The sequence below is a fragment of the Ruditapes philippinarum genome, unplaced genomic scaffold (genome assembly GCF_026571515.1).
Source record: "Ruditapes philippinarum isolate M1 unplaced genomic scaffold, ASM2657151v2 ctg2997_1_1_1_1, whole genome shotgun sequence".
NCBI lineage: Eukaryota > Metazoa > Mollusca > Bivalvia > Venerida > Veneridae > Ruditapes > Ruditapes philippinarum.
In genome coordinates this window covers 56928-77721 of record NW_026864709.1, presented here as the reverse complement: position 1 = coordinate 77721, position 20794 = coordinate 56928, and the positions used below count along the sequence as shown (strand labels likewise).

General features: G+C 32.3%; 1 protein-coding gene across 1 annotated transcript in view; it reads left to right on the top strand.

Annotated features, from left to right (window-relative positions):
- Positions 1–20794, top strand: part of LOC132726573 (fibrocystin-L-like) — a 66319-nt gene that overhangs the window by 22430 nt on the left and 23095 nt on the right. Inside the window, exons 22-35 of the mRNA XM_060711909.1 lie at positions 3237–3260; positions 4331–4457; positions 5123–5277; positions 5687–5915; positions 6166–6435; positions 10257–10381; positions 10595–10724; positions 13434–13614; positions 13818–14065; positions 14886–15068; positions 16277–16450; positions 17307–18752; positions 19632–19778; positions 20447–20603. Coding sequence (XP_060567892.1) covers positions 3237–3260; positions 4331–4457; positions 5123–5277; positions 5687–5915; positions 6166–6435; positions 10257–10381; positions 10595–10724; positions 13434–13614; positions 13818–14065; positions 14886–15068; positions 16277–16450; positions 17307–18752; positions 19632–19778; positions 20447–20603 — 3596 coding nt within the window. The remainder of the gene's footprint in view (positions 1–3236; positions 3261–4330; positions 4458–5122; positions 5278–5686; positions 5916–6165; positions 6436–10256; positions 10382–10594; positions 10725–13433; positions 13615–13817; positions 14066–14885; positions 15069–16276; positions 16451–17306; positions 18753–19631; positions 19779–20446; positions 20604–20794) is intronic.

Below are 20794 nucleotides of genomic sequence, written 5' to 3'. Positions count from 1 at the left end.
TTGTTACAGAAGTGTTCACTTTTTTGCGTTTGATAATGTTAATTCGGTAATGTAAGAGATGCTTGCATCATCGTATTTATTTTAAAAGTTGAGCATTATCTGACCATTGTTTGATGTAGTTTACCTTGAAGGAACAAGTGATGATGTAAATATCAACAACAAACCAAAGTTTAATGAAATCAGTAGTTGTCACAAATGGAATAACGATTATAAAGATTTATATGTTGAAAAAATAAATAGTGAAGAGTACATTTTGTATATATCTGCAATAAATGACTTAAACCAATCTGTAAAAATTGCTCAATGTTATGATGATATTGACCGTAATATTGAATGATTTTTTATCAAAACCTTAATAACTAAAGGCGCAATTAAAATGACATAAATAGAAAGGAATTGATAGAAGCAAGAAGAATAATGTTAGGAAATTTTATTATGAAAAAGACAAACAAGACACTGATAAATTTATGAATGCCAGATATATAAATGCTAGACTTTATTGGCGAATGCTGAAGGAATCAGTTGCAACAACTGCACCAAAAGATATATCTTTAGAAACTTTTACCAGTTATTTCAAAGCAATTTATAATCCTCGTGACTCATTTTTTCAAGCTGACGACGATGTTATACATGTATATCTTAATAAGAAAGTTGAACAAGAATTAAATGTTATGTTTTCTGAGTTAGATGTACTGTTTTCTCGTTTGTTTAGATATTTTGAAGGGCATATCATATCTTAATTTGAATAAGAGCGGGGGCCCGGACCGAATATTAAACGAATTTCTTAATCAATAGCTTGCTATGTTTAAAACTGTTCACCAAACTATTATATCTTGGGTATTATCCTAAAAAGGTTTCATTGTTTCTATACATAAAAAGGAAGCTTGTCTGAAGCTAAAATTTTTAGAGGTATAACTCTTTTAAGCGTTATCGGAAATTATTCACGCGATTTTTATTATGAAAAAGACAAACAAACTTATAAAGCCCTACATGACCAGTCACCAATTTACCTTAAACATTTACTGGCGCTATATCAACCAACAAGAAACTTAAGATCAAAGAACTCTTCAAAGCAACTTGTTGTTGCCAAAAGTAGGACTGTAAGATATGGTGAACGCAGTTTCTCTTCGGTGGCACCTAAACTGTGGAATGCTCTCCCAGACAGTATCAGAGACTCAAAAACAGTAGATGTTTTTTAAGAAATCTTTAAAAACACATTTTTTCCAGAAAATTTATAGTAACTAACTGTGCTGTATTTGTCATCACTATGAATTGGCGTGCTGTCTTTTGTTATGAGATATCTGGGTAAACATTTGAAATATAATAGTCTATTTTTGAATCACATTTCCATTACTAATTACTGTTTTCATCAAATTGGATTTAGATTTCAGTTGTCTTATCTTGATTTGTGTGTTATTATTTTTATTACTTTTTTTTTGTTTATAAAGTCATAGTAAATGTATATAATTCCATTGTAAAGCGCCTTTGAACATTTTATTTTTTGAGAAGGGCGCTATAGAAATGTGGTAATTTTTATTATTATTATTATTATTAATAAATACTAGGCTAACAAATTGGGCAGAAAATTATTACGTTTAGTACGTAGAATCTCAAGCGGGAGTTAGAGCCAAAATGTGCACCACTGAAAAATATTTTTCTTTTACATGGTTTGATTAATCATATTATTAATAATAATAAACAATTGTTTTGTGCATTCATAGACTTTTCAAAAGCATCCGACTATCTAGTAAGAGAAAACATTTGGTATAAACTTTATCAATTGGGAATTCGTGGTAGACTCTATCATGTTATTAAATGTCTATACAGCTGTGTCACATCTAGAGTAAGATTAAAAGATAACGCAGGAGAAAAGTTTTTTAGGAGTACGACAGGTCGAAAGCCTTTCCCCTTTTTATTTTCAATGTATCTAAACGAAGACGAGTGTTATTTAACGAGTCAAAAGGAATAGACATTGGTAACTTGAAGTTATTTTTGTTAATGTATGCTATTGACATTTTAATATTTGTTTCTTCAAAAGACGAATTACAGGGTAATCTTAATATTTTGCATAAGTATTGTAATCGATGGAAATTATGTCTTAATAAGTCTAAAACAAAAGTAATTGTTTTCAGAAAAGGGGGCTGCCTGCCACAAAATCTTTACTTGTATTATGATGGATACCCTTTAGAAATTATTAACAAAGTTCATGATCTTGGTATTGTTTTTAGGTCTGGTGGTTCTTTTAGTGAGACTCATAAAACTTCATCGTGTCAAGCACAGAAAGCGATGTTTAGCTTAGGAAATACACTAAAATTACAATTGAACACACTTTAGAATTATTTGATAGCTTAGATAAACCGATTCTTTTTACGGATCTGAAGTTTGGTGTTTCACTAAAGCTCCACATAGAGAATGAATTCATACTCTATTTTGTAAATCTATACTTTATTTTAAAGCCTCTACCAAGAATGATTTCATCTCTGGTGAACTTGGAAGAACGGATCTTTATTCACAACGTATTTTCAAAATAATTAAATTTTGGTTAAAAGTTACAAGTAGTATTGAACGAAAATATATCAAATTGATATACTTGCAAATGTTAAGTAACATAGATTAAACCCCAGGGTTATAAACTGGGCATTTCAAGTCAGAGACGTTTTAGGAAATTTAGGATTTGACTTTATTCTGAATTTGCATATATACCTCTTTACTTATAGAATCATTTTCCTATTTTCAAACTTTATTTAGTACCTTTTAAATGTTTGATATGTTGTATCATGACCGCTGTTCTTTTTCGTCTTTTTTCGCATCGTAATTCCCTTATCCTTTAGCTAAAATTGTATGAATTTAGCAAAAAACTAAAGGGAAACAAATCTTGAATATCGTTTTCATTATAAATGAAATGGTTATTTCCCTTGTGTACGTCATACAGGTTTGGCATGCATCGTCTTGTACCTTCGTTTCCAAATAAGGCAATTTTTTAAATACTAAAATGCATATTTGTATGCGTGACTTAATCTGACATATTTATATCTGACATAAAAAACAAACTGTCATGCTTTTGAGTTTGAGTCGTAAAAATAATGGTCTTGTAATTTCATGTTCGATACAAGGCGTTATGTAATATTATGTTACATTATGTTTGTGTACGTATTCAGTGGTAGGATGGTTAGTAATACTCAACATTATGAATATTATAATAAAACAATTCGACATTTATAACCATTGATTTTTAGTTACCAGATCACGTACGGAACAAGGTAATAAACCAAATAACCAAAGAGATATACATGTATGAAATTAAACAGTAGTGTTTTTGAAATAAATTAAAATGTAACTGACATCATACATGATGATATATGTATGTAACAATATGTTGAAAGTGAGTTATATAATGTGTTGGGTTATGTATTGTATTGCTCACGATGTTGTTGTTTTATTTTGTGTCAGGTCAAGGGCTTATCAGCCTAAACCAGACTGTTGTTGTTTACTTGTGGATTTTGAAATAAAGATTTCTTCTTCTAACACATCCATATTCACATTTGAATTATTTATACTGCATGTTTGTAACGTCATTTTTCATAGGCTAATTGTTCATATAATCTTTATAATCTGTCAATTTACAAATTATTGTGTGTGTTTGGTTTATATAATCTTACAACCATATATACACAGCCATAAAACAGTGCACCTCGGGCTATATTTGAAATCAAACATTTATAAATGGTCATGTGAAAATATTTTATGTTACTAATAGTATAAACGTAAACTAGATAAACAAATTTAATTTACAATAATAAGGAATTGCTTGTGTAATTAAAACATATTCATTTAATTACAATATATCAATACAAGTGGCTTACTGACGGTCTTGATGTATATATAATACATATCGTAAAGTTGCTTTGCCCTTTTTTAAGCTGCATACATGTACCTACAGATGAGCCAAATTATTTCAAGAAAATCAAATATGAGAGGAATGTTTTAAGATTATTTTTAAAGAATTTTAAAAAAATGTTCAAGATTCAATTTTATATTTTATCTATTATGTGCGATTAGTGACTGATTTTGTAGTATTTACCACCATATTTCTACTGTGTGAGTAACGCATTAAGGGCTATTTTGCATATTTGACCTCTTTGGTATTTACGTTGATTGTCAGTGCCGTTTGCAATTTGTATATTTTTTTCTTTACTTCACAATATTTTACTTTTAAATACAATTTTCTTTTAATGTTCATGGACAATAGCATGAATCTGGAGGCATTCGCTTTAATAGTTATAAATATTGCATGTTCACAAAAGTTAGGACATTAAATTATCTTCTATAGGTAGTAAACAATGTTGTTCAACCATTATATAACGGAAAGGGCATAGTTCGAGTGACTCGTAAAGTAACGGCGTCCCCACCTCCAACAGGAACTCTGAATGTTCAGTTTAATGGTCAGATAAAAAAAGGTTTGTAATTTCATTTGATAAATCATTGTTAAATCACGAACTTCTTATATTGTTATCATGGCAGTAATAATATATTGTAGTTGGCAAAATCTAGTATTTATTTGGCAAACCTTTATTTGGCATTTTTTTGTATTTATTTGACAAACCTAGTATTTATTTGGCACTTTTTTATTCATTTGGCAAATCTTGTATACATTTATTAGGCAAGTTTACTATCTATTTGGGAAATCTTGTATCTATTTGGCAAAATTAGTATCTTTTCGGCAAACATAATTTTTATTAGGAAAACTCTGTATCTATTGAAAAAGACTTAGTATATATTTGACACACTTTGTTAATTAGTTGATTTAGTAGACCTAATATATACAATGTATTAGGAAAACCTATTATTTATTTAGCAATCTTAGTATTTATTTTGCAAAACATGTATTTTTGGCAAGAATTTGTTTGAAGGCGATGCCGTTCAATTCCTCTCTGTTATCGATATGCCATGTACTATTTTTCACAAAGGTTTTTAATAAGTCGATGGTTATCGATAGAAAGAGAAAACTAAAAACTTATAATCTAATTTTAATAAATTATCTGATAGAAAATGCGCCTATGCTTTCATTTATTTTAACTAAAGAATATTTCTTTGAATGTATATTACACTATTATTTTCATAGGTTTAAATATTTCACTTGAGCCTGGGGATTTTAGAAACCAGCTCGAGTCTCTAAAAGGAATTGGATCAGTGTCTGTGACACGGGAGGGTGATTGTGCAAACTTCAATTTGTCTGTAACATTCCTAACGCGTCCCGGGAACCAGGAAGAAATTAGGGTATGTGTGAACATTTTCTTAAAAATATTATTTTGTTTAAAATGGGTTTTCTATACAACAAAGTGGACAATTATGACACACAAAAACCCAAATCATTAGCTGCAGTGGTTGAAATGACAAACATGAAAAATACAATTAAATATATACTTGTAACTTTTGTGTTACCTAGCAATTGTTTACATATTGTTGCAGAGACCTAATAACTGCCAAAGTTAGGCTAGGCGATTGTTGCTGATCACTCCTAAGAAGATCACTACAACGACCATATAGGCTGTGTGATACTTTACAGTATAATTTTGCAGGCTATCCCGGTATACATAAAGTCATGCATAACAGTTATTATAGATCATTACTTTCAGATAATAATGTTAAATTTAGAATGATTTATTTCTTAAAATTTACGCAACAGATTCTCAGCAGAAATCTGCAGGGCACAAATCCGTCGGTGACTGCATATACAGAAGAAGATGGGGGCGTGTTTTACGATCCTATACCAGGCGGTCTTGTCAGAACAGTGGAAGCTAAACCACAGGTCACGGTTCGCATCAACAATGAGTTAACAGCGTGTCTTGGGGACTGTTCATACGAATGGCTTTCTTCCTCAACACCGGTTGTCTCCTCTGTGTCTCCATCTAGCGGTAACTGTAAACTCTTTTCTTACAACTATTTCAATAGGAATATACAAGGTTGACCACTGTATTTTTTTAATTGTAAAAGGTGACATATGACTACACTGAAAGATTTCAAAAACGGAACATGCCACAAATATTTTATTTGTAAATACTGTCAATTTTTTTTCCTGGAAAAAAGGTAAAATTTTAAAAATTGTTTGATAAAGCGATCGACAAAAAAGTGTTTATCTTACTTTATTTTGTAACGTATTAATAGGTACGTCTGCATCGAACGCACAAATAGTTATTACCGGAAGCGGATTCAGCGCAGATAACAGTAAAAATCACGTGACAATAGGAGGCGTTCCTTGCACAGTGACGGGCTCCTCCTCCTCCAGCAGCATAACGTGTATTGTTGGCAATGGTCCTTCTGGGTCACATAGAATTCTCGTCAACGTTGATGGAAAAGGCTTGTCAAGTGGGAATGTATTATTTACCTACATATCTGGTATAAATGACATATCTCCAGACTCCGGTAGTCTTGGAGGTAGGTACATTTTCTTACATATTATGATAGATAACTCAAAAACATTGAAGATAAAAAAAATAAACCTAATTAATGTAAATTGTGTATTGCATTTACAATGATTTTGTACACATTAATTTACAACGATTTTTAACACATTATTAGTCATCTCGGCGGTCGATCCACTTGACATGTTTTCCTGGATAACTAACCAGTAGTTACCAATATCCTCGCAAGTGACAAGCTAATTAAATATGATTTTTGTATCAACAGTTATAGGCAAATGACCATAAGATTCCATGTCCGACATTAGCAACTTTACCTCGAACGAGAATCTCCCCAGCGCCCCGTGAATTTTTATCGGCCAGTGTTCTCTTTTTGTAACTAATTTTATTCCAGAAGACTTAATAACCTTTTCTAAAGGAACGGATGTTTTTGCGATATTTAAAGTTATACTTATACTTTTATTTGCGATATATGGCCACCAGCCAATACACATATACATAATATACATTCAAATTATACAAATTGTGAATGACAAGACAAGTTCTATAGTTCAATCAACATTATACGTTAACAATATATCATATCATGTTCAAGTTGTTAAAAAGTAAATGTATTAATACAATGTTTTCGTTTTTCAAGAGCATAATATATATACATAGCTAGATTTCTTACAACTGACATATTATTGCTTGACATTAAAATATCAAATTTATGTAAAGTAGGAGCTACATAGAACTTTTCATTTAAATACTTTAAACGTAAACTAGTATATAGTGGGCAAATAAGGAGGAAATGGGACTCCGTTTCTACTAAATTTTGACAATATATACAAGTTCTCTCTTCTCGTGATAATTTCAGATGCCGCCCCTTTTCAATCATAAGTTCATGTGAAGATGTTCTAAAAGCAACTAAGGCCTTTCTGAATTTATATTTATCAATGTAATCTAAATATGGTTCAAAGCCAAAATTCTGTTTAAATGTATGATAAAAATAAAGTTTACTTGAATCCTGGCATTTACTCGACCAGTTTTGACGATCCATATCCGTTAAGCGTTGAGAATAAACAAACAAAAAAAGATTAATATTACCAACACCTTGGGCATCCCAAACGTAACCAAACCCAAGTTGGTATAGATGTAATCTAATCTTCGTTGCCCAGTTTTTATAACCATTAGAATCAAAAAATACAAGCATCTGGTAAGATTTTTTGACAAAACGATAATTTGGCATAAGTATTATTCGAAACCAATATTTTACAGCCTTTTTGGCAGTAACACAGTACATGCTATGGCGTCCACAGTCACCTAGGACTGCTGCGTTACATGCCTTTATTGAAGAATTCATAAAACGCTTACATGCATATAAATGTACCCGCTCAACTGAATCCTGTTTTTCAAGTCCCCAAATTTCAGCCCCATACAATAATATTGGTGCTATTTTACTATCAAATAATTTAAAAAACATTGATCCAGAACAAGGAAACAGATGATATAATGATTTTAATAGAGATATTAGTACTCGCTTTGCTTTAACAGATGTACTCTCTGCCATTTTATGCAGCGACAACCTACATGAAAAGTATAATCCAACATAACTAAAACCATCTACGACAGCAAGGGGGCAATCATTGTAGAACCATCTTTCAGCTCCTGCAATAGCTCCACCATTTTTAAACACCATTACTTGAGTTTTATTAATATTGACATTTAGTCCCCAAATATTGCAAAATTCATGCAGAAAATTAAGTTTACTTTGTAGACCCTGAACTGTATCTGCAATTAAGGCTATATCATCAGCAAACATTAATATTATAATTTCAACTATATCAGGAGTTTCTTTGAGAAACATTTCTAACTGGTTAATAAATATTGAAAATAAGATAGGGCTTAAACTACACCCCTGACGTAAACCTATTGGGCACTCGAAACTTGAACTTATATTGTTACCATTTCGGACCTTTGCATTAACTGTATGATATATGCTTTGTATTTCATGAAATAATCTACCTTTAACACCTATATTTACCAAGGATTTATACAAAAGTGATCTCTTAACCGAGTCGAAAGCTTTACGGAAGTCTACAAAGGCCACATACAATTTTCTTCTTTTCATAGAGAGATATCTATTTATTAATGCAAACAAAACAAAAGCATTGTCAATTGTGGAATAACCAGAGCGAAAACCTGCCTGTGATTCAGAAATCCTATCAAATGCATTAACATAAAAAGTAAGACGTTGATTCAGAATAAGGATATATAATTTACTGAAAACATCCAATAATGCTATACCCCTATAGTTATCAGGTACGTTAATTTGACCTTTTTTATATATTGGGACAAGTTCAATCTGCGTCCATTTTAATGGAAAATTACCTGATGTAAACATAAGATTAAAGAATTTCCTTATATAAGGGAGAAGAATTTCTAAGCATGTTGTAAAATGTCTTGGGGTTAGATTACCAGAACAAGCCTTATTTACATTAAGGGATTTAATGGCATCTGATACCTCTTCATCTGTTATTAATGAGTCAAAAATAGATAACTCAATATCTCCTTGAATTGGCATTACATCTGTCCTAACATCAGTATCTACTGAATTAACTTCTGTAGCAAACAAAGACTTAAAATGATCAAACCAGACATTGGTCGTTATTGAGTGTTTAACATTCTTATGGTTTTGACATTTTACTTTAGACCAAAAATTTCTCTGGTTATGAATTGAATCCTCAATTGATTTTAATGTACTTCTATTATATGAGATTTGTTTACTTTTGCATACTTTAACAAATTCCTGTTTAACATCTAAATAAGCTTTAAGGTCATCCTGTTTTCTACTATTTCTAAACAGTCTTAATTTTCTATTTTTACATTGTTTAAGACGTTTACATTCATGGTCAAACCATTTAGATTTACTTTTATTAAAAGAATTTTTAGTCAGCATACGCTTTGTAAAAGGTCTACTTGATTGGAGTAAAATGTTTTCAAAACTCTCCAGTACAGTGTCAACATTACCTGTGGTTTCTATGCATTCACTTACAGCATCAAAATGACCATTTAATATATTTTCAGTGACAATACTTAAATACAATTCTGAATTTTGACCACTTAAGTCACATTTATAAACAAACTCCTTACATTGTTCATTATATGCATTATTTATAATTCAGTTTTCAAAAAACAATATAATTGGCAAATGATCATATAAACCATTATTATCAATTCTAAAATCTTTTACATTGTCAAATAATGCTCTTGAAACAATATAATAATCGATAGTACTACAACCATTTGATGAAACATATGTACAGTCACCTATTCCTTTATCTGTACCAAGTCTGCCATTCACAATAAGTAATGAGTTTATAATACAAAAGTCAACTAACAGTTTCCCAAATCTGTTCCTGTAAGTGTCTACATTTGCACGATCTGGCACATTTATGTCATTCAATAAATCATCATATTCATTAAACTGCGGAATATTTGTAGTCTTTGAAATATAATCCTTAAGAGAAGCAGTTCTAGCATTGAGATCTCCACAGATAAGGTAGTCAGTATTGTTATATATAGTAACACATTTGTCTAAAACACTTTGAAGATCTTCAAATGCATCTGTATCAATGTCATTATAAAATAGTGAACCTTCTGGTGGTAGATATAAACATATATACATCACTGGAAGCTCAGTATTAAACACCACCTCATTAAACATCAAAACGACCCCATAGTTAAATTTAACATCAATGGCTTTCACATAGTTAACTAAATGATCACGCACATAGACAATTACTCAGTTATATGTTTTGCAATATTTAAAGTTACATGTTTTTGTGCATTCAGGAGGCGTGACTCTAACAATTTCTGGGTATGGTTTCAAGGCAGGACTTTCTGTAACTATTGGTGGAAAACCGTGTTTCATAAATGATACACAGCCCAATCAGATTAAATGTATTGTTCCTCCAATGGTAAGTTTGTGATACATTTTTCGCTTTTGATATATATCCTTTCATTCAGTCGGTCGATCTGTCGTACCCATGTTCGTTTCGTTGGTTTTTTCGTACGTTCGTTCCTTTGATCTTTCGTTCACGTGTTTTGAAAACATAGATTCAACTGTTTGTCAAAGTTTTGTATCTGCTAGTGTCATATTATTACAATTATGGGAAGTAATTTTGTTTCAGACATCACCTGGTGCATATAGCGTTATAGTTACGCAAGGAACGGTGACGAGAACATACGATTCCTTTACATACGTAGCGTCAGAGACACCACTTATCACAAGCATTTCACCTCAGAGCTTCGGAGTATTTGGTATGATATTGAAATTTTACCAGTCATGTTTGTGCTGATGTATTACTATCATTTTTTGAAAGTAGGTCAAAACTTGCTTTAAAGGCATTGTATTCATCAGGAACGAATAATTTTAACTCCTTTAAAAAGGACAAACATGAGTTATTTAACATTTAGATTATGCTTGTTAACTAAGAAAAGTAGCGTTGTGCAATTATTTGTCATTAAAGTAGGAAAATGTTAATAAAGTAGTATTTCGATTTCAATATCAATTGTCAAAAATAAAACAAAAGAAAAAGGCGGGTAGAGTAATATGCCAATAAGTAAACACTATTTAAAGCCTTTGTAGGAATAAAGATAAAAGAAAGTTTTTCTGAGGCATAATAGAACACATAATTAGGAAGTGAATTATCTTTTGAGGGGAAACTAATATTTAATGAGGTAGATTTAATTTCTAACAACGAAAATGTATTTGAGCCGTGTCATGACAACATCAACATAGTGGGTTTGCGACCAGCATGGATCCAGACCAGCCTGCGCATCCTTGCTGTCTGATCAGGATCCATGCTGTTCGCTATCAGTTTCTCTACTTGTAATAGGGTTTGTAAGCGAACAGCATGGATCCTGATCATGTTTTGTCATGACGCGGCTCATTTATATGTTAAAATCTGTTGTAATTTCTATATTGTAGTTCAATCATTTATACTAAAGGAGGGAATCTTACTTTATAACATGTAAAAACATAAGCTGGCTTGGTTTAATGCTACCATGGCATATATTTTTATCAGTGGCGTACCTACCGAAACGCCAATACGCACGGGCGTATAAATAAAATATTTCGAAAAAAAAATTCAAAAATGAAATCATTAATTTCGGCGTAGATATATCAACATATTCGTAGCTGCTAATTGATTATACCGGTATGCTTAGGACGTTACCTTATTCGAATATGCGTTACCTTTTTATGCACAATCAAAACTTCAATTATGACGAAAGGGAGTAAAAATATGATATAAATAATTTCTTTGGAATTTTTCTTTTTTTTTTTTAGCTTGAGTTAAGCGTTATAATGCTAATAATCCTCGTCAAAATCCAAATAAGTGTTAAAAAACGGTCCAATATATTACAATCTTTATTTTCAGAAGAATCAAATCAATGAGAAGTAAACATTTATTTCATTTTTTACATCTAGATCTATATGCAAAATAAAGATCTTGTTTGCAACTTGGCAATTGAAGGGAGTGAGTTAGCTGTATGGAATGTCTTTTTATATTTTACCTTGTAACTATAAATCAGTATATTATTTTTAATTTTGTTAATATTCATTCAACTTATATTCATTTCAAAGTAATATGTAGAATAGTTTTGACACTGTGAATCAGATGTTTGCAGTGAACTATTGCTATCATCCATCGTCACAAACCAAATTCAACTTTTGTTTATTTGACCGTAAGAAAGAATACCAATATTTACAAAATATATCACCACAAAAAATTGTTTCTACTGTATTATTTTATTGAGTAAAAAATTCACACTTCTGAAAACAATGATATATATTCTTTATTATACGTAGTCTCATCTATACATATTTAAAACATAGACAAATATATAACGAGAACGATTTACAACCATATAAGACACATCATGTCTAAATTCTTTTACTTTCGCCGACTTTAGATAACAAATTGTTTATACCAACATGCTTTATGTGCGTGAGGCATTTAACTTCGTAATGAAATAACATAAATATTTCGAATGGAAATTGAAAGAATAGAGTTGAGAACAAAAATGTTAAAGGCAATACTTATTGCATAATACGCATTAAAAATATTTTAAGGAAGCTAAATAATCGTGCGGTGCTACATTTTAGCTGTGAATACGATAACCTTTCGTTACACTAAACATTAAGCTGTTGTGTTTGTACTAAAGTAATACAGATCATTTTAAAGCATATTTTCCTTGATTATATCTCACGTTAAGTTATGGTGAAATAAAAGAAAAATAACAAAGAAGAAAATCAACTTGTTACAAAATGACATAAAACCCATCTTTTTTACAAAGAGACACCTGGCTTTGTTTTGTTTTTCTAAAAGCAAATAGCTTTTGAACTGTTTAAAACAGTGTGCACGTTAGACTTCGTGCTATTTCTCTTATATTCGATATATGTACTTGATGTTATTTTCATAACTATAGATAAAAACAACAGTAGTACAATTAGCTTAAATATCCCCTTAATCATTAGTTATAGCACATAGCTATATTTGATATATAAGTCTCTGGCGATCCTTCGGCCAAAAACTGGCACTCGTCGTACACTCATAATAAGCCGAGGTACGCCCCTGTTTATAACAATTAGTTCAACATCATTTACGTTAATAATTTATAACTCAACTTTGTTCAGATACATCATTTTTACAAAGTATATTTCCATCGATAATCTATAGGTTTAAAGTGAACATTATGAATATATATTTTCAATATGTACATGTATATAATAGACATATTATAGTTTGTTCTTTCAAAGTTCGTCTTATTCTTCTTTCAAGTTTTCCCCTTTTCTTTTTACTACAAATGGATACCATTGCATTACTCTTTGTGTTTTGATAAAGTAAATAAGATAAACAATTTTTTAAAAATGTAATATATAAACCCGACTTAGATTAGAAAAACTTCCAAGAAAAGGTATATTTCCTTATGAATACTACTATTCACTTCATAAATTTGTAACAGGGGCAGTGATCACAATTGAAGGTCAATCTTTCACCTCAACTAGTGGCAAAGTGAGTATCGGGGGAAAAACTGGGTATATCATATCTTGGATTAATTCAAAGATAATAGCGAATTTTACGGGAGTTCCGGCCGGCACACACGAGCTGCGAGTATCGACTAATACTGGTTATGCAACAAACAGGTAATTTTGTTTTAAATTTCAGTTTTAAGTGTATTCATTGTGTATGTTATGATGTGTGTTTGACATATACGTATGCGTTATAACTAATAAATTAATACTCATACCATAGGTTTTTAAATTGGATTGTTTAATTGGATTAGACAAATTTGTCGGAGTTTTGTCATGAATTCATGAAACCGGAGTTAAATTTTTCTTTTTTTCAGTTCTTATATAATACCAACGGTGTATGTGAATCTCGTTGTGAATAACGTGTATCCATTGGACGGATCTATACAAGGTGGAACGAATTTGACAATAATCGGGGAAGGGTTTGGTACTAACGCATCTCTCTCCAGTGTTAGTGTTGGAGGAGTTTCCTGCCCTGTTGACACAATAACAGACACCCAAATAAAGTGCCAATTGGCTTATGCTGGACGGCATCACTCTGTAACTAACGGGGGCGTATCACCAGGTAACGTCGATAACAATAATTATTGTAAATTGAGTAGAAAATTATGTATCATACCATTTGGAAGTTTTTTTCTGCTTGGGTTAAGGTTATTTTGACACGGTTAAGGTAGGTCATCATGCAACTCTTAGGCATTCGAATGGGGCTCAGATATTCTCCGTTGTGCACTATTACAGATATAAGTGATCATCTGAGAAGAACCTCTCACCTACAGAATCAGTTTGTTTACCGAATAGTTTCATGTTTTCATTTATTTGATAGTCATATATTACTTACCGAGACTAGCTTCTTAAGAAGTACAGTCAAACATGTGTTAAAGACCCCTTCCGACTGAAATCACCCTGTAAATGAAAAATACTCTTTGAGAAATACTCTTCATTTATACAAATACACCAGAGTAAACTCTGAATAAAGACCGCTTGTCTATATGGGTCATGTACGGTCTCTCATATTGGTAAACTTAATTCTGCTTGAACCGAAGTAACTAAGCATTTGCCACAAGTACAGAACCTTTGCCACAAGTAAAGAACCTTTGCCTCAAGTACAGGATCATCCATTGGGTCTGGCCAGGCTTTAAACTACGGTTGATTAAATTCAATATATCATCGTAATACTAGTATTAACCACATAAAGTCCTAAAATGTAAGATTGACGAGTCTTTTTTTAGAGAACCACAAAGTCAAAGTTTGAGTCTGTTATCGGCTGTGGTTTACATTATAGTTCTGAGAATGTGGTACATTATTATTTAAGGCAAATTGATCATAAATCAACACAATCTTAAAAATCAGTACATGCTATTATCATGTGTTTAATATCTTTTCAGATTATGGCATATATTACGCATTCGATAATCAATATTTGACCATCCGTGTCGGGGATGTCGTTGATTGGTCGTGGTACACTCCAGCGTTTATAAACGATGTTTGTCATGCAATCATTCAGGTCAACAGCAGTACTGACAAAATAGCTAAAATCGGCGGATTTAGTACACCATGTGTAAAGAGTGGTGTGACTCTTTTTCTTTATTTGTTTGGTTTTGTTACTTTTTTCTGTCTTTATTGTCCCACCTTTGCAAAATTAGAGTCATATAGACTCTGAAAATAAATTTGCAGAAATGTTGACCACGATAAGAAAACGTGTTAAAATAAACCACCCAGACCCCTACATTAAAAGTAAAGGAGCCACTCGGAGATCCAAAATGGTGTATATTGCCTGTAGGAGAGTGAATTTTGTGTCCACACCATAACTATTCTATCTATCAGGAGATTTTAATGCATACTATTTTACAGCTTGCCAAACACCCATACCCTTACATCGAAGGCCAATGTCCAACTTTGAAATCATACGTCAATATTGTCTGTTGGAGAGTAAATTTAGTGCTCGGTCCATAGGTTTTTTATCCATGAAGAGATTTCAAAGTACTTTGGCACAAATGCTGCATAATAGGACGACGTGTCGTGCCTATAACGCCAAGGTCTTACTAAAAGGTCAAATATAATAATGTCTTTAACACGGTCTACTTTGCCTCTTGTCCATTTCTTTTTCATTTCATCAAGGGATATTGAAATAAGTTTGTACAAATATACACTGCAACCTCTGCAGAGTGGTCCTTAGTAGACCAATTACCTTTTTACAACAATTTTTTAAATTTAATTACCAAGTAAGACTTCAGTGAAATCTCTCCACACAACACCTCTTATCAGCACAAAAAATCCTCGCCTCCAAAAGAATGTTTCTCTCCACAGTGGTTAGCTGTATATTGTACAGGTAGAAGGTGTAATGCGTAACATCCAGACACCCTACCGCCAAGGTCAAGTTCACACTTTTTGTGATAAAAGCTGCAAAAATGTATGTTATTTCTATTTATACATTGGCAGGAGTTATTTAAATTTATTTCTATAATGATAACATAAACAAAAATAATAACCGTAGTAAAAACTGTCAAACTATTAAAACATTTTTATGTAAAATGAAATATGTTAATTATTTAATTTTCAATAGCGGATTGTTTCATACTTAAGCGTATCACAGTGTAAGAATATCACGATTGTTTATCTCTGACTTGCACCTACACATTCACTTATATTATTTTTACTTTCCAAAACTGGAGCACAAATGAACCTTAAATACATCCTTAAAAATAAGAAAAAAAAACATTATCAAAACTATGTAATTTCATTCAAACATATAAGTGAACTGGTGTCTTTTGTATAGGTCGATTTTCACAAGTATTTACAAAAGCTGGCACATATTACATATGGAGTGGTTATGTAGACCTGCATGGTTTGAAAAATTACTACATGACTGTCACAGTCGAGCCTGCTCAATCAAGTCTCGGAGAGGTCGCAGTCAGAATTTCTGGTATCGAGGCTTTATACACAGTTTCAGGTACGTCTTCCATAATAAATTTATTTGTACTTTTATCATGATTTTTATAAGATCTTTGATCAAGCCGTATGTTATAAAGTTCTTTATTTCAATAGAATTACACTTCCTTGCTTTAATTGTTATCACGCTAAGTGACTCAAAATATGGCCTAGTCAATTTATCAACCTTGACAAAACCATTAATTTTCTTTGCTAAGAAAAATTAAAAACAATATCCACTGATTCAAAACCATTCAGTGCAGACCATGATCAGACAGCATTGATATGCCAATTGATCTCGGTCGGCACTGATCGTATGGATAGATCTAGATACCAATCAGTGCAGGCCATAATCAGACTGATCGAATTGGTAGAATCTGTCTAGCCAACAGAAAATTGTTTGATTGTGGCAGTAATGTGTCTATCAAAATGGTTTGCTAGATAATATCTAATGAAGTGGATGTGTTATATATGATTTGTTTGTTTGTTTGTTTGTTTGTTTGTTTCATTTTACTCCTTTTCCCAACACTATTTCAGTCATATAGGCGGGTAGTTTTCTAACCATCGTTCCTGGAGAGTTACACCAGTACTAGAATACCTTCCTCCGTGCTTAACTACCAAAGCATCTCCCGGGGATCGAACCCATGGATTAGAAGTCATTTAACTGGATAAGAAGTCATCGACTCTAACCCCTCGACCACGGAGGCAGTCTGAAATATATATGAAAATCACCAAACGTCAAATGTTTTAATAAAGATACTATTTCCAAATATATTTTTTAAAGATTAAACAAAGAGCGGGCAAGGATAAGCAATATTAATAATATTATAAAATTAGCTGATATCTCTAATCATGTAAATGTCTTTTATTGTTTCTAGCAGGGAACACCCAAACAACAATTGCACCACTGTCTGGCTGCTCCGATAACAAACCATCTGGCATCAGCTCAAACACGTTCAACTATGCATTCTGGACATGCAACACACCAAAAGTCACTTCAATGATTCCTAGGAACGGGACAGTTAAAACGCCTATTACAATATCTGGAAGAGGGTTTTCCAGTTCTAATAGCCAGAATGAAGTAAAGTTTGGTGACCTTAAGTGCGATGTCACGTTTTCAAATGATTCAACTATAGTTTGCAATCTTCTCAAGAATGGTGAACCGGAACTTGGTTTGTTACATAGATTGTCACTTCGAGTACACAATCGAGGGGATGCACTGATTGAAATTATGACAGAAACTGATAAAAGTTTTGGAGTGATGCCAAATATAGAAAACATTGCACCAACTAAAGGTTCACGTGCCGGTGGTGCACGTGTGACTGTAATTGGATTTGGTTTCGGCAAAACTCCTCAGGTGTCTGTTGGCGGTTTCACGTGTAATGTACTTTCTAGTACTTACTCTGAAATCGTCTTTGAAACTCCACCTTCTTCTTCTAACGCAGAAAAGGACGTTATTGTTAACGCATTTGTCGATAACAGTCCTATTACTGCAACATGTGAGACTCAAATGTCGGTCTGTAAATACACTTATTCGTCATTGTTTACGCCAGTTGTGACAAGCATATCACCATCAAGTACGTCAGGAAACACCAAAATAACCATTTACGGATCAAATTGGGAAACAACATCTGATATAGAAGTTACTATTGGCGGAGTTGCTGCTACAAACATCGTTGTTAATGCAAATTCAATTGAAGCAGACATTGGTAATATACCTGTAGGAAGTAATGATGTTAGTGTTAGGGCTAAAGGTAAAGGCAAAGCATCAGGCAGTTTGACAATGACGGGAGACGCACAAATAAGCGGAATTAATCCTCCTTCTGGAAGTTTGTTCGGTGGAACTAACATAACTATTCAAGGCAACGGCTTTGCTGTGAATAAGACGACAGTCGTAATAGATGGGTCTGAATGTAAGATTATCTCAGTCAGTTTGTCTGGGGTAGTATGCACAACAAAGCCGCATGCTATCGCCGACGTTTCTGTAGAAGTTACTTCAAATGGAGTTTCTTACGATCCTCAGCCTTTCGCCTTCAATACTGTATCAACACCTACAGTGGATTCTATCAGCCCTCAGTCAGGAGTATCCGGTGACGTGTTGACTATTTCAGGATCAAACTTGTATGGTAGCATTGTATTTGTTAAAGTTGGTGGCGTTGAGTGTCCAGTTACATCAAAAACAAACATACAGATCCAGTGTACCTTAGGGCCTCACGCTGCAGAGCTAGTGTCAGTGATCGTACAAGTAGAAGGAAAAGGTCTATCAGATACGAACATTGAATTTGAGTATACGCTAGCCATTGAGAATGTTTCTCCAAATGAAGGTAAGTACTTTTTATTTATCATATGCTTCTGGATAGAAACATTCAAATTATTGTAACAAAATGTCTCCTTACTAATTAAATTAACAAGTAACCGGTAAGGTCTTGTACTCTGTGCTGTACATAGTACCAAAAAAGGTTAGTTTAGACTTCCCAGTTTCACCGCTATGCTATTTTTAACGTAAATACCGATCAACGGCGTGGGTTGCCCTTATGTATTATTTTATATTACAGCAAAAATGGTTAAGATTCACGCGAGACTTTTAATTAATGTGTGCCAACATTACTTTATATTCAACCCCGTTTCGAGAGTTAATGTTATATTTAATAATTTAGATAAGAAGATGATATATTGTTGTTAATTTGAGCATCCCTGGCTTATAATTTATTGGAAGGACTATACAACCGATGTACTCTAGTAACTACTTTAGCTATTAGTGATAATAACCTGACCTTTTATCTATTTTGTTTTATCGGAAGATATATTTTACAATATATTCTAATTTTGTTTATAGAAGAATAAATCTGCCTAACATTATGCGTTTTTTTTATGAATACAACAATGTGCATCATAAAAAGTTCCTTGCAGGTCGTACTTTGCAAAATGTTATCCAGAAAGTTTATTATGCCTGTGATTTTTACACTTTACACAAAGAAGAATAACACTGGTTAGTAACTACATATAAAGATTATATGCAGTAACTGTTGTGCTTTTTTTAAATTCATGTTGTTCTTTAGATAATAATGCTTAATTAAACATTCTTCAAACCAAACCCATGTCAGGTTTAAATTTTTTTTGGCTTCTTTGTGAAAAGTGACATAATCACGAGGAATGTTACAATTCTTTAATGTAGACCTATAAATAGTATTTGGACGTTTTAGGAAGTACGGGTGGTAAACAGACTGTTACGGTAACAGGAAGAGGATTCAACGAAAACGTTACGGTTACAATATGTAGTCTCCCCTGTGAATATATCGAGACTACATCAACAGAGTATAAGTGTTTGACTCCTGCAAATACAAATACAGGTTAGTTACATAATTGAAAGATAGACATAGTCTGACAAATTTTAGGCAAAGGGTTATTAGTAAATTATTTGGCTAGTTAGTTGGTTGTTAGTTAGTTAGTTAGTTAGTTAGTTAGTTAGTTAGTTAGTTAGTTAGTTAGTTGGTTGGTTGGACTAGTTAGTTAGTTAGTTGTCATTCCGATCCCGGTATGAGCATGGTGATGAATAAGGTACTGTAAGAATAGTGCTATCCAAAACTATTAGGTTTCATTGTTTTTGTTTTGATTGTCTTTTATTTTCTTTATTTCATTTCTTTTCTTCATTTTAAAGTATAATTGGCATGTTTTATGAAAGAAAATGAATCAAGCATTGGCAATCGATGCAAACTAAAAATCAAGGTGTCAAAGAATTACAAACCTTAAAAAGTTTTCGTCGAGCTGGTAAATTCCGTCTGTAGGTATTGCATCTGCGCATACAGGGGCAAACATGGTCATGAGTAGTGTGTGTACCCAAGAATGTGTGACTAGAATTGCAATGTTAATCTGAAGCATTATTCTATCCCTAGACACACTATAAATAATATTGGCTATGTAAAGTCATCATAATACATGTAAACTTAATGGCTAGTTTTCTTAAAAATACATTGCCCAATCTTTAACCAATATATTTACATCTCTTTTTCAATGGCAGGATGCGATGTTGCTGTTTCTCTAAATAATGTGGTGAAGACACTATCTGGCTCGTATAGTTATAATGCTGCTCTCTCGTCAGTTATTTCTAGTATATCACCAATACGAGGAGGTACTGGAGGGGGAACACCTATAACCATTACGGGAAGTGGCTTTGGGTGAGTGGGTTGTGAAAAAAAGTGTAATGGAACTTCTTACACAAAATATACTAGTATAGATATACAATAAGTTAAACTCGACTTTTAAATAAACATAAAAAAGTTATTACATTTGTAACATTATATGATACTCGTATTATAATATCTTTATCAAATAACTGAAAAATAAGTGTATTTTATATGGTAATGAA